At 36.6% G+C, this 14,296-nt stretch overlaps 1 protein-coding gene across 3 annotated transcripts; it reads right to left on the bottom strand.

Annotated features, from left to right (window-relative positions):
• Window positions 1–595: 595 nt before the first annotated feature.
• On the bottom strand, window positions 596–8,398 carry KERA (keratocan). Of its 3 annotated transcripts, none has more exons than XM_045191509.2 (4): window positions 8,311–8,398; window positions 8,076–8,214; window positions 5,863–6,756; window positions 596–1,864 (listed from the first exon to the last, which is right to left on the bottom strand). In XM_045191509.2, exons 3-4 carry the CDS (start codon window positions 6,746–6,748, stop codon window positions 1,692–1,694), a joined length of 1,059 nt encoding a protein of 352 aa, XP_045047444.1. In that variant the 5' UTR covers window positions 6,749–6,756; window positions 8,076–8,214; window positions 8,311–8,398; the 3' UTR covers window positions 596–1,691. The 3 variants fall into 3 exon arrangements, with proteins under 3 accessions (XP_045047444.1, XP_045047519.1, XP_024414976.1); XM_045191584.3 differs by having other exon boundaries at window positions 8,076–8,127; window positions 8,311–8,391; XM_024559208.3 differs by lacking the exon at window positions 8,076–8,214.
• Window positions 8,399–14,296: the final 5,898 nt, after the last annotated feature.

Here is a 14,296-nt window from a genome sequence, read left to right as displayed (position 1 = left end):
GAAATTTCCTTCTTGACTAGAACTAATATATGGCTCATGCTAAATTTGACCCATATACTCTGCTCTTCATTTTGGAGCTTCCTGGAACATCCTTTGTCCCTTTCCACACAGTGAGTTTTCAAATATTTAAAGTTTTATGTTTCTCTCAACATATTCTTTTCCCCCAGCCTAACGATACCTGATTACCTATATTTTATGACATAATTGTATCTGATACAATGTTATTAGTGTACTTTGCAGTCTTTTTAAGAACATTCTTTTTCTTAACATCAATTAATTTGATTTCTTATACTTTAAAAACTATGTTCAAAGTCTGTTAGCTAGTTCTTCCTTCCCATCCCCAAGTAAGTTCTGTTGTAAAAATAAGTAGGAAAGACTGCACATTATATTCTCTTCTTGGGAATTCACATTACAGAATAACATATTAAGCTTCTGAGAAGCTTTGGAGTAAAGTAATATGTTTGAATTTCTTTCATCTGATTTTTCACAAATATATACGGTCCTTTTTCTAAGGAAATATATTGCATTTTGTAGGATTTTATAGGATACCGTTTTGGAAAAATATATAAACGCACACATTAGTGTCTATGGAATATTTATTGTTTATAGCATATGTCTTACAAAGTCACAAGCCCAAAGTAAACTATACTTTGTTACTTAACAAAATTCGGGGTTAATTTCTTTTTAACTCATGAAAAACAGGTGTATTATGTCAGGTACTCAGAATATGAATTTCCTCTCATGTTTATTACAATAAAAGGAGATACAAAATGGGAAAATATAGCCATGCTAGAAAAGTGGAAACAATTGTTACTGTAACATTTTTCTATTAAAATGTGTTTCTAATAAAACTTGTGAGTCATGTCCCTGAAATAAATATTTTTAACTTCTGTTTGTTAGAAAGCATTCACTCTTTTTATTTTTTTAAATCCCCGAAACACCAACAAATATATGAGCTGAACACTGCAATTCTAGTGGATTTCAAATGTTAAAATACTAAGATTCTGTCAGAAATGTGTTATGATAGACGTGAAAAACGTAGGAGTTTAATTACTGGAGTACATTGCACTATATATAAGAATAGCTGCTATAGAAAACAGTAGTAACCTAAAAGTGGCTATTGCTCTGTTATTTGGTATGAAAAGGCTATAAAACTCATTATGAAGTATTTGATGTATTTCATATTCATTCTTGAGCTAAATATTAAACTTTTACCTACAAAAGCTACTTAGCTATCTGAATTTAATTATTCCTTTATAATTATGACAGAGATCTCATCTTTTTATTTTCTTCAGATCATCCTACCTCCTGTTGTGGTGCTATATTTATACTGTAAATATAGTCCCTGCATAAGCACTTTTGAACATATAGAAATATGTTCTTTCTGTGCCACAACAATGTAACTGCATTATTTGGTATTAATAAGTTGTGAAAGAGACAAAAAAAGAATTATCTTTGAGTTGATAAACCACTTAACTCTGTGTCTGTTTTATTTCTTTAAAAAAGAAGGCTGTCCTACATGCCATTGTGAAAGCATCTTTGAATGGAAAAACTGAACTGCACGGATGAAAATGGTGGCCAAGAGCTGTTGGAAGTGTGATTTTTGTTTTAAACCTATAAATGTTATCCAAATTTCAGGTCAGAAATATTAGCTTGTTAATTCAACCAATTTTAGATTGTTGAAAATGTGTTTAAATAATGATAGTCTGAAGGAGCCTGAAGCAGGTCATTAAATCCATTGGGATTGGGGATTTGATTTCATTTCCATCCAGCCGAAGGTAGCTCAGGTGAGGCCCGTAACTGAAGGAATCTTGGTCTGCAGGAAGTGTGGCAGGGGTAGGACATATTACAGAAACGTTCACATCTAGGGAGACAAAGAGAGCAAGAATGAGTGAATTGGAACACAAGAGGCTAGGGCGCAGAAGACCAAGAAACTTGCAACAGTTGTATTGAGGGCCAGTCTTATAATCTATGAAAGTGGCAGGGATACAAATCATTTTTGCTTAAGATGGGGGTTATACATATCTGTCTTCTAAAAGTATTTCTGGAAAAAAAGGGCAACATATGCATAGTCATCTCATTACATTTTCTGCTTTACTTAGTACAGAGCACTAAAAAGGACACATTATTAAAAACTTTGATGGAAACATGATGAGATGAGACATGCTTAGGTTAGTATAGGCTGAGACAGGTAAGATTTAGGGTATTCGCTAGAAACTACAGTTAAAGTTGGATATGGGAAGAAGTGGATGGGTGAATGGGTGGATGGATGGATGGATGCATAGGTGAAAAATCAGTCTACTAGAGAAAGTGCTTGAAAATTACCTTAAAATGCAAAATTTCAAATTAATAGTGTATAGCCTGTTTTTTAAAAAGTAGAGTTAACATAAGTATGTGTGTACGTAATGCATAAAAATAACTTGAATTTTGATTCTTAAGTGTGTTTAATTGGAAAGGAAACATGTGCCAAAAATTGAATTACACAGAATTCAAGCCAGGAAATAATCCATCAGGCTTTTCATATGGTTAGGATGTGAGAAATTGTGCACCTGCCTTGGATCAGAGCCATTGGCATTAGTGACAATACTGAGGTCAGGAGAGAAGGCCTGTTAAACTAGCAAAATTCAGGGAAGTGCAGTAGCTGATCGAAACCATGAATCTATGTATTCTGCCTCTAAATCCCATTCTGAAACTATGTGGAGCAGGAATTCTTCCTTAGACGATGAGACACACCTAAGTCAGGCAATGGTTCCCCTTTTGTTCTGTTGGTACATAGGTATTTATATCATCTGGAAAGATTTCATGCATAGAGTGAGGTTGCTTTGCTAGGGTGTTATGCCATTTTGTAAACTAGCTAAAAATGACTCATATTTGTAAAACAGTTTTGTGTTTATAAAGTTATTTTGTTTACGTTATCAATTATCATCACACAGCCTTTATCAGCCATTATTTTGCTCCTCACCTGGGTATTGTGAGAATAGTGGTTCAGACAGGTAAGGCAATGCACATGAGGTATTTCAGCAAGCGAGTCAGCGCTGGATCCCAGCCCAGCCTCTTCCTACTGCACAGGGCGCCCTTCCTACCGGGGAGATTGTGTCCCTTCTCTGTGCTGTCTCCTCATCCTTATCACCCTCATGCCCCTTAATCAAAGCTTGTGTGAATGCATGCAACACAAGAAACACGTGCTCTAAATTTAATTATGTTTTTATAAATTAATTATGGCATTTCTGAGAGGCACCTAGAAGTCACTTATTTGAACACACAACATTTTGCTAAATTTAAAGTCCCTTGAGTCATCCGGAAGAAATCAATTTGCTGCCATCAGTTTGCATACGACAAGTTCACTGCCTTGTAAATTCTGAGGACTCTTCCTATAAAAGGTATATTTCTTGGAAACTGCTTTATTAACAACTAGAGTAGACTATGTGGCCAGAAAAACTAAGCATTTTAACAATTAATATAATACAGTGTGATGTAATGGTGAGCCAATAATAGCCATGAAAATACTTACTTTAAATTATTTTTCTTGGAAAGCAAAAATGACCATGCTTTATATCTACATTAAGAAGCAAATAAATCAATTTCTCTTTGTTGATGAAATTGCTCTTAAAATTATTGATAGAAAGCTTTCTAAACTTTTGTATTCTCAGAATTGATGAAAATCGTGCTGTTATTATAGTATATGTGTGGAGGAAAATATTTTAAATGAGAAGCCCTGGGCTCTGTTTCCTGCTATTGTATTCACTCTCTGTCCTTGGCAAATATACACCCTCCTCTAGTTGAGCCTCAGTTTCTCTTTCCTCAGAAATCCCTAACAATAGAACACAAGGCACTTATGAGGATAACTTGTGGCTCTCAAAGGAGGTCCTGGAGCAGCAGTACCAATAGTTTACCTGGGACCTACGTGGTTAGGCCCCACCTCAGACCTACTGAGTGGGACACACAGTCCTCCAGGTGATTCTGATGCTCACTAAGGTGTGAGACCAATTGCAAGATAGAAATATGTGAGAAAACACTTTGTAAAAACTTTCTAAAATATGAATGAAAGAACTACAGAGTCCTATTCTTCTTTATGTAACTTCATGTAATGACGTATGGGCCCACCTGCGTGTTGAATTTTGCTATCTCATTCCTAAACACCCCCATTCTTAAATTCTCAGGGGGGGATCCCTAATTCACAAACAGGGATTTATGGGGAATCACTTTAAATTAACTCTCCACCTCAAGTGTTTATGAGGCTCTTGTTGTCAGATGAGGAATGCACCTGTAGAAGTACAGAATTTTTATCAGAAAAAAATCGCATGCATTTTGATCAGTATTGGCTGTTGAATTATCTGGTTCAGTGAAACAGATTATAATCACATTTTGTGCTGCATGGTTTGCTTTTGACTACAGGATTAAACAACATATCTCATCACCATGGAAAAATTATTGTCCTGGCAGCAACCTGCTTATTAATTCCTGGATTCTATGCTCAAGTATGCTGTTAGAAAGCCCAACCAGATCTTGAATAACTGAGCAGTGCATGGTCTGTTTTTATAAATGGGATGTTTATGCAATCATATACTTAAAGAAAATCTTAGTTTGTAATAACCAGGCAGCATAGCCTTCTGACAATTACCTGTGTTGTTTTCCTACAAACCATCTGACCGATTCTCACTGGGGGCATACATTTGCTAAGGCTGTTCAGGAGAAGTCTCCTCAGGACTTCTTTCCTAAAGGGCTTGTGCTGGGATTGAGGGTGCATGGAGAGGTACCAGGCTGATTCCAGCAACCCTGTGGCTGCACCAAGACACTGTCCACTTCTGCACCACGGTCAGCCACATCTCAGGCATAACTGTGAAGGCACCAAGTTTGCCTTTAACGTCCCCAGCCTCCTCTTTCTATAACTACATCGTTTCTTGATGGCACCTCTGCCTCCAAAGCACTTGGCACTCATCTCACTCTCCCTTACTAAAAGCTATTTTCAGGAAAGGAGAGGGTATTCTACCTTATTGATTGCTATTAGTCCTAAGCAGTTGCCAACTTCCAGGGATATTTGTTTCCATGTAAGTTGAGCACAGCCTTAACCGGGCAGTATTGGTCCCCAGTGCATGGTCCCCAATGCAGCAGTCTCAGCATCACCTGGGGACTTGTTAGAAGTGGATCGTCTCTGGTCCCGTCAGACCTACTCCATCAGAATCTCTGAGGTGGAGCCTCAGGGTCTGTGCACACTGAAGTGTGAGAAACCCACTGCCCAAAGCAGGGGCTCTAACGAGGTGTCAGGGATCTGTTTTTAGGACAAAGGTACCTTTCTGATAACTTCTAAATCATATCTCTTCTGTTATTGTTTGTGACATTGTTAGTGCCTGGAACATTTTCTTAAATAAATCTACTCAGTGAGGCAGAAAAATCAGGATCTTCTTAAAGTTAAAGAAGGAGAGATTTTTAGTTTCCCCAGTAGATAATTGCCCACCATGGGTTACTAAAGTCCACTTTTCAATCTGCAGTTTGAAGATTGAAACTTTTGGGTTCATTGAAACTATCTGTAAATAGATAAAGCTTAATACACGTTTTTTCAAGTTGATGTCTCTTTTTAAAATTGCTTTTCAGTTACATTTGTCCCCATTTTCCCCCCATTACTCTCCCCTGACTTACTCAGCCCCCCCACCTCCCACATTCAATCCTCCCCCACCCCCGTTGTCTTTGTCCATGGGTTCTTGACTTAGTACACTTAAAAACTGAAAATACACTTTAAAAATGTAAGTACACATTAGTTGGGGGAAAAGAACAACAGATTTTGAGTGATTTTTAAAGAAGATATGGAATGAATTTAATGACTGTGAACATTTTGGTCAAAGACACACCCTGATGGCTACTCACTCTTGATTTTGTTATGATCCAGGTGAAGGTGCTGCAGATGGGCGTTGATTCGGGGGACCTTCGTGAGCCGATTGTGAGACAGTTGAAGATCTAGAATGGATGACACATCAAAACCACTGGAAGGGAGACCTGCATCTGATAACTTGTTGTGGTTCAGTCTCAGGAAGGCCACTTTAGGAATCACATTAAAATAATTTTCTGGTATTCCCTCGATGGAATTGTTGTCTAAAAACAGTTGCATTGTGTTGGCTGGTAATCTTGGTGGCATATTCCTCAGGGAATTCTTGGCCATATTTAACTGTATGAGGTTCTTAAGTCCCTTAAAGGTGTCTCTTTGAAAGGCATTGTCTAACAGTTTATTGTGTTGCAGGTCAAGAAGGGTCAGGTTCTCCAGGTTGCTGAAGGTCCCTTGAGGAATTCTGGACACCTTGTTTCTGGCTAATTGTAATTGTTCTAAACTTCTTGGCAATGGAGAAGGTACCTCCTCTAGCTCATTATCTTCCAGAAATAAGAAAAGCAGCTTCTTTAGCTGGCTCAGGGCTCCTTTTTCAATTCCATAGTTGGTTATTTTGTTCTTGTTGAGATTAATCCATCTCAGCTGGGTAGCATTTTCAAATGGCTTCTCGGGAATTGTTTCTATGAGATTGTTTTCAAGATAAAGATACCAGATCCTTGAAGGAATAGCAGGGATTTCTTTGAGACCACGATTTTCACAATATAAAGCAGTAGGGAAACTGGGGGGACAGAAACATTCCCTGGGACAATCAAAGTCTTGCTCATTCCAATCTTCTGGATCATGGACCTCATAGACCTGTCTCACAGTCCGAGTCCACACTGAGCCTGTTATGAATACCACCCAGATGATGAGACAGACTGTGGTTGCCATTATGGTATCTAGAGCAAAGGATACAATTGTTAGGTATTGAAGATCTTGATCTTTAGATAATTGTATACACCAAAGTGATCAGTAAACGTTGCTTCTATGAGGGGAGGGTAAACAATATCAACATTTTATACAGAGGTATTGATTTATACCCATTTATTTAGTAGACACTATATGAAGCACTTTGCAAATGCTGAAACTGACTCACCAACTTGTAGCTTTCTGGTTTTAACCCAAATGCAATGAAAACTGAGAAATGAAAAGCAAATTTTAGGCACTCTAAGTGCTTTTCCATTTCAAGCTATTTAATGCAGGGAAGTTAACTGAAATCTGGAGTTGAATGCAAGAGTACAAAAAGGTGACCTTTAAATAATTCAAATTGAGAGTCTGTTGTTCCTAGGAAGTAGGCATATGCTTTTACTTTTATTCCTAAATGAGCAGAACATCTGGATGAGATTTCCCAGGCTCTTTGGGCCTTGAACCAAAGAAAGCAATCAAAGAACATTTTAGCAGTTTGTTTTGAGGAAGATTTTAAGATCTGAAGAAAAGCGTGTGATTAATCTTTTACTCTGTTGCTCAACTGCTCAGGTAAGTTTTATTTTGGGGCGTGGGGAGAGACTTCTAATGTAAGCACAGGATTAAGTTGTTCAGCTAAGAAATTTGAATGAAGAAATCTCTATATGTCACAATTAGGGAAATATGTATTTAATTATGGCATTTCTATGGTTGATAAACAAAACAAAACAACATGTTTAGGGTGCAGGTAGAGTTCCCTATTTTCAGTGTGGCCGCTAATGAAGAATAGGTTAACCCTCACTGGCATGATACATCTGAAAACCATAAACCCGTTTGAATGGTTATAAACAAGATTATAGGTATAATAAACTCTTTTGACAGGAATATATCTATATCTATATATAGCTATATATAGATATAATGTATATAATATGTATATATATATATAATCATTAACATTTAACCCATATACATTTAGTTCAACTGGTTGATAATAAGGACCAAATAAATTTTACTGATTCTTCAGGAAAAGATAAAATAAACCAGCATTGCTTATGAAATGCTGAATTTCAATCTGGCTACTAAATTGAGGGAAAGGACAAGTGCAGAGCTGCTTCCTCAAGCTGTCGGATTGCTTACAGTTGCAGAATGCTGCTGTGGTCACTTCCAGCAGAAACATTAAAATATCCCTTTCTTTGTATTTTTTTTCAGGATAGGGATTTGTTTGAGTTGTTGAAGCTGTAACCCTGCCTCTGATGAATCAGAACTTTGAATTCTTAACTTTAAGAGTTTTAAAAAGTGCAAAATAGTTTACCTTGCTGTCCAGGAAATATACCGTTGAGTCCTGTGTCTGGGTCTGAAGTTCGCTGAAACTCAGTTAAGAAAAAAAACACAAAGGAAAAAAAAAACCTTTGACAAAAGGAATTTGTTTTTATTTCATGCTGTCAAGCCTCCTATAAGAAAAAAAAATAAGCTTACTCTGACCAGTCACCATGAACACCTTTTGATCTATTGTTTCCACTTTGACAGAGCTGCAGAAGCCCACTTACCTCAGTCTTCTTGGATCTTCTTCTCCCCTTTCTATTGGTCACTGCTCTTTCACAGCAATGGATTGACCCAGGCTCCACGGTCGTGATTTTATGAATCCTCCCTGATATATATGCATCAGTAGCTCCAACTTTAACCCCTCCAACAACGACAGCACTCCGTACCTAGACAGCCCAGCACAGGCCATTCCGACTTTAATCTCAAGAACCTATACCAATAATTGAGGGCAATTTTCACCCTGAATTCATGCTTCCAATGATATTGTAGTGTACTAACATCTAGACCTGATTTATCAGCAGGCAGCTTAAGGCAGTTTTGGCTTCAAGTGTAACAAAAGAGATTTTAAGACTTTTTTTTATGGAAGATCTTTTAAAAAAGGTGAATACAAAAAAACAACCAATGTTCTCTGCTTATGTGGAACTGTTTTTTGTTTGTTTATTTGTTTGTTCATTATATAAAACAGATTCTGGAATTTTATTTAGATGTACTTTGTTTAAGGGGAAAAGAGATAAAAATGTATGTACAAATTAAAAAACAAAATCTGTAAACTGTACCTAATGTTGGTATTAAAAGTAGTGTTAGGCTCTGTTTTAGAGAAATACATTTTTGTGTCTCTAATTCCTACTAGAAGCTTTATTCCAAATACTTTTTTAAATGAGTTTTTTCTCACCATAACAGGTATTTCACATTTACTTTGCTACAACACATTCTGTTTCACTGTTAGTTTTTTCTTTAACACATACATCTAAGATAACATTTTCTAGTTTTTGTATTTCAGGAAAAAATTGTAATGCCTTTTGAGAGAAAGACACAAATTTTTTAAAAACCTTATTTTCAGATATTATTTCATTGACTGACTATAATTTTGTTTTTTAAAAGAATCCGTCTTATTCTGAAGCCAGGAAGCTTAATTTACATGACTTATCCAAACTGTTCACATAAGTATTATGAAAGGGCACAGGGAAGAGGAAAGAGCATTAGGTTCAAAGCACTGTTTCTGAACCACCTCCCCCTTCCCTCCTAACCATGGGCAGGTCAATTGGAGCTTAGTTTGTCATCTGTAAAATAGTAGTGGACTGCCTTACAGGGCTGTCCCCAGTTTGTGGTAAATGATTATGGAAATGTATGCCTTTCTTTATTTAGAATTAGCCTTTCTGTCTCAACTGGGAAATGCATTCAAGCTTAAGAGCTTTTAGACACTAAGTTCTGAGTGACACATGATCTCCTCATAGTTTTTACAGGAACACTCATATCATATTTTAAGAAAAAAATCAAACGTTATTTGCTTTCTCATAGTAATATCTCTCTACCACATTTTTTTTATTTTCTCTTTTATCCTTTTCTAAACCCTCAGGATATAAATAACAGATGATCTTTAAATCTGCACAGCACCCCTTCAGCTACTCTCTTATTTCTTTATGTTCTTTTTTAGGGAATCTTATTTCAGTCATTTCTTAATTTTATTTCCCAGATGTTGCTGCAAGTTTACTGTAGGAAAATTAGAGTAGTAACTGGCTGGCTGCCTTCACTCTTCATTTTCTGTTCACTGTTCCACCCATGACCTGCCCACAAAAATACAGCGTCTCGTCTCTCCACCTCCCTAAAATTGCTCCCACAAAAATCAGCAGTAACACTAATATTTACTAACTATTGAAGTTTGCTAGTGGTTAGCTTCCTTGAGTTGCGACGTTTAGAATGCTGACCCTCCCCTTTTATTAAATGTTTCTCTGACATTATTCTCTTAGTTTTTCCTTCCCCCTCTTCTGTTAACCCCTCCTGTCTATGCCCTGAAGCTCTCTGTTCCCCCTAACATTTTTAAAAAGTGCTTCCAGCATTTAGAACTCTTTGAGATTCTGTCCTCTGTCCTGTGCTCTTTTTGTTGTATACACATTCCCTGTTTTATTCCATGGTTTTAACTGTTTCCTCTATTTGATAGAGTCTAGTATGATGACTCCTGAGTACCTCTCTCCAACCCAGTCTCTGAAAGACCTGCCCTCAATTGTGGGTATACAGCTGCTTTCTAGAAATCACCCATTGCATTTCTCAAAAGTATATACCTAAAATAAAATTTACTGTCTCCCTTTACTTCTAAGTGCTTTTGTTATTTCATACTTTTGAGAGGCACCATCATCTTACCCAGCCTCCTAAACTAGAAATCTGGAAATCATTCTTCCCTCTTCCCTCTTATTTTGTGTGCATATGATAACAGTCACATTTTAAGGATCCTGGGAGACATGATATAAATAAAAATGACCATCTACAGTGATTCCCAGATTTGGTGTCATTGTTTCCAGACTAAAAACACAGAATGTTTTCCACTGTTAGTATATTCTCTACTATATCTTGGTTTTTCCTATTACAGTCTAATGTAACTGGCTTTGATTACTGATTCTTGCAAAATGGAGACAAAATCTTCATCGAATCTGCTCTGATGAAAGTTCAATACATTAAATTATGAAGGTGGTGAGAAGGTGTGAGTGTGCCTTTTAAGAATTAATGAAAGACTTTTCCAAGTCTTATCTGACTCTGCTTAAATGCAGAAAGGAGGCCCAAGGTGTCATGATGTGGCTTTGCCATTGTTTCTCTAATGACAGACTGGTGTTTTAGAAGTCCATGGGGCTTTGGACACAGTCTATTCAATAAATATTTACTGAATCAAGCATAAATATCACTTTAGTAGCCATGAGTTTTCAATCAGCATAATTATGTAAATAGAAACATAGTGGAGACCTTTAGATATATGGTAAAAAAATATCTGAGTTAGAGTTTTCCTTCTGCAACTTACCAGTTGTTTGAGCTTGTACAGGCTATTTAATCATCGTGAGCCTGAGTCTACCCATAATGCACCTGCTCTGCTGACTACTAGGAAGAGTTGTTTGAAAATCAAATGAGAAAATGAATGTGAACATGTTAAAAACATAGAAAAATTTCATAGTGAAATAAATTAAAGCTCAAGGAGAACTAATAAATTATTTATTTCAAATTCTCTTCTTTTACATATCAAAAATTAGGCCCTGAAATTTCGTCTGGCAGAGAATGTGATAATAGGCATCTTGGACTACCTGAGAAAAGTCCTTCTAGAAATTTGAAAAAAGGTTCAAGTGCTGTTGTGGTGGTAGTGTTGTTTTAACCTCTTTTTTTTCCTTTTAGCACCTTCTAATATTTCCTTTATGTTTGTCTAGCTTCTCCTTCTTCCTCTTAAAAGGGGGGATATTTTGCTAAATTGTCTTAGACTGAGGAATTTCTCTTGTTACAATTGCTGAAGATTATTGATACTTTAAAAGACAAAGTGCCTTGGCTGGTGTGGCTCAGGGGTTTGAGTGCCAGACTGCCAGCCAAAGGGTTGCCGGTTCAATTCCCAGCCAGGGTACATGCCTGGATTGGGAGACAGGTCCCCAGTAGAGGGTGTATGAGAGGGAACCATCATTGATGTTTCTCTCCCTCTCTCCTTCCCTTCCCCTCCCTCTAAAAATAAGTGAATAAAATCTTAAAAAAAAATAGAAAGCAATGCATGAGAGTAGTATAAAAGATATAAAACTCTAGTAAGATTTCAAATTCATTGGCATATGGGATGCATCTATTTTAATGGTGGCTGGACTATTAGTGCTCCCAGGAGCTTTGTTCATGTACAAGTGGCTGGATTTTTGCTGAGAGAAATAATTTGCTCTTAATATATCAATTGCAGCCTTGTTTGACTAAACTCTGTGAAATAATTAAAAAGCATAAAAGGAATCCCCTAAAATCTATAGCTCAAACACACACATATTAGTGTATATAATTTTAAAATTTTGTCAAAATAATACCTTTAAAACATAGTAATGATACATTTAAAAGGTCAAAGCCACTACATAACCGATAATGAAGATAGCAACCCCCACCTCACCCACCTCGTGTAAGTCTCATTCCCAGTAGGTCATCTGGTCGACCCTATACTGCTTGCTTTTAGTATTCACTTTAGTGTCCTTGTATTCTTTTTTCTTTGATTTCCATTTTAAACATCTATACTTTTCATTAGATAAGGATTTAGCACACTTGTTTAGTATGGCTTCATATCACACCTCCAGCCATGATTCTCTTCAGTAACTCTGAATGGCTACATATCACAAACTTTGATTTAATATTTAGTGCATACATTATTGTGCAATATAAATATTGTTTACTTCTAATAAAACAATGAAAATATTTTAATTTTTATTGTATCACATGTATTAGCTGTTATAGAAACCTACATATAGTATGTTATATATACATACACAAATACTTCACTAATATTTCCCCAAATCTCAAACAGACTCATTTGGAAAAAAATTGGCACTCAGCAAGTAGGGGTAACATAGTGTGCTGTTTCAAAGCCACATCTGCTAGGGTTTGAATAAATCTCTGCCATTTACTAGCTGTGAGACCTAGAACAATTATCTTTGCCTTTGTCTCCATATTTGTAAAGGTAAAAATAATGGTAATAATAATAGTAGCAATAATACCTACCTATACGGAAGTTATAAGGATTAAATGAGTTAATATTTTTAAAGCACTTAGAACATTATAAAAGTGTTCATGCAGAAAATCAGACATATTAGGTTTTGGACATATTTCCTGAAGATATCTTCCTTGGAATTTCATATCCTCCTACTTCAATCTAGTTTGCTTGCTATTGCGAACCAACCAGAGCAAATTTGACAGATGATAACTGTTCATTTGTGTAGAGCATTTTCATTGTCTCATAGCTAATGAGAGCTATAGGAATCCTCCCTTACAACCTACACGGAGTTATCTTACATAACAGCTACTTATTTGCAACAGGCGTTAAAAAATTCATGTACTGGGTCACGTACTTTGTTTCTTCGAACATTAACTAAGCATACCTTAGGTGTAAATTAAAACCATACACAAAAATTACACTGTCTCTGCTAACGTGCTGTCATTCAAAGCACAGTTATGGATAATATAGCCCTTGCTCCCTGGGCCTGTGGGATTGTTAGGGTTCTGGGCTTCCTTTACTTATTCCCTGTGTTAGATTCCTTGCTACTTCCTGGGCTTTGTGTTCTGCCCTTTCTTGGTTAACTGCATCCCCCATGTTGGCAGAACACAGTGTCTAATCACTTTCTGTGTTCATGAGAGAATTTTGTGTGTCTGTGTGTATAAACTCACATGTTTAAAATGTATTTATTCACTTAGCATGATGCTCTCCAGATCCATCCATGCTGTCACAGAGGATAGGAGCTCCTTCTTTTCTCTGCTGCATAGTATTCCATTGTGTAAATGTACCATAGTTTTTTGATCCACTCATTTACTGATGGGCACTTAGGTTGCTTCCAGCACTTAGCTATTGTAAATTGTGCTGCTATGACCATTGGGGTTCATAGGTTTTTTTGGATTGGAGTTTCAAGGTTCTTAGGATATAATCCTAGCAGTGGAATTGCTGGGTCAAAAGGCAGTTCCATTTGTAGTTTTCTGAGGAAATTCCATACTGTTTCCCATAGTGGCCACACCAGTCTGCACTCCCACCAACAGTGCACTAGGGTTCCCTTTTCTTCACATCCTCTCCAGCACTTGTTGTTTGTTGATTTGTTTATGATAGCCATTATCACTGGTATGAAGTGGTATCTCACTGTGGTTTTAATTTGCATCTCTCTGATGGCTAGTGATGCTGAGTACCTTTTCATATGTCTCTGGGCCCTCTGAATGTCCTCCTTGGAGAAGTGTCTGTTCAGGTCCTTTGCCCATTTTGTAATTGAATTGTTTGTCTTCCTGGTGTGGAGTCATGTGAGTTCTTTTTTGGTGGGGGGGAAAATGGAGACAACTGTACTTGAACAGCAATAAAAAATAAATAAATAAAAATATAAAAAATATTTATTCAGCCTGCCTACTTAACTTATATTTTGACTAGATAGAATTCTAATTTAAAATAATATTCCTTCCAAATTTTGGAGCTATTTAAAACATGACTGTCTGGTTGCCTCTGAAATTGAAATGTAAAAGGTTGAAAAA

This window comes from Desmodus rotundus, chromosome 3, assembly GCF_022682495.2.
Source record: "Desmodus rotundus isolate HL8 chromosome 3, HLdesRot8A.1, whole genome shotgun sequence".
Taxonomy (NCBI): domain Eukaryota; kingdom Metazoa; phylum Chordata; class Mammalia; order Chiroptera; family Phyllostomidae; genus Desmodus; species Desmodus rotundus.
This window is presented reverse-complemented; position numbering and strand designations above follow the sequence as displayed.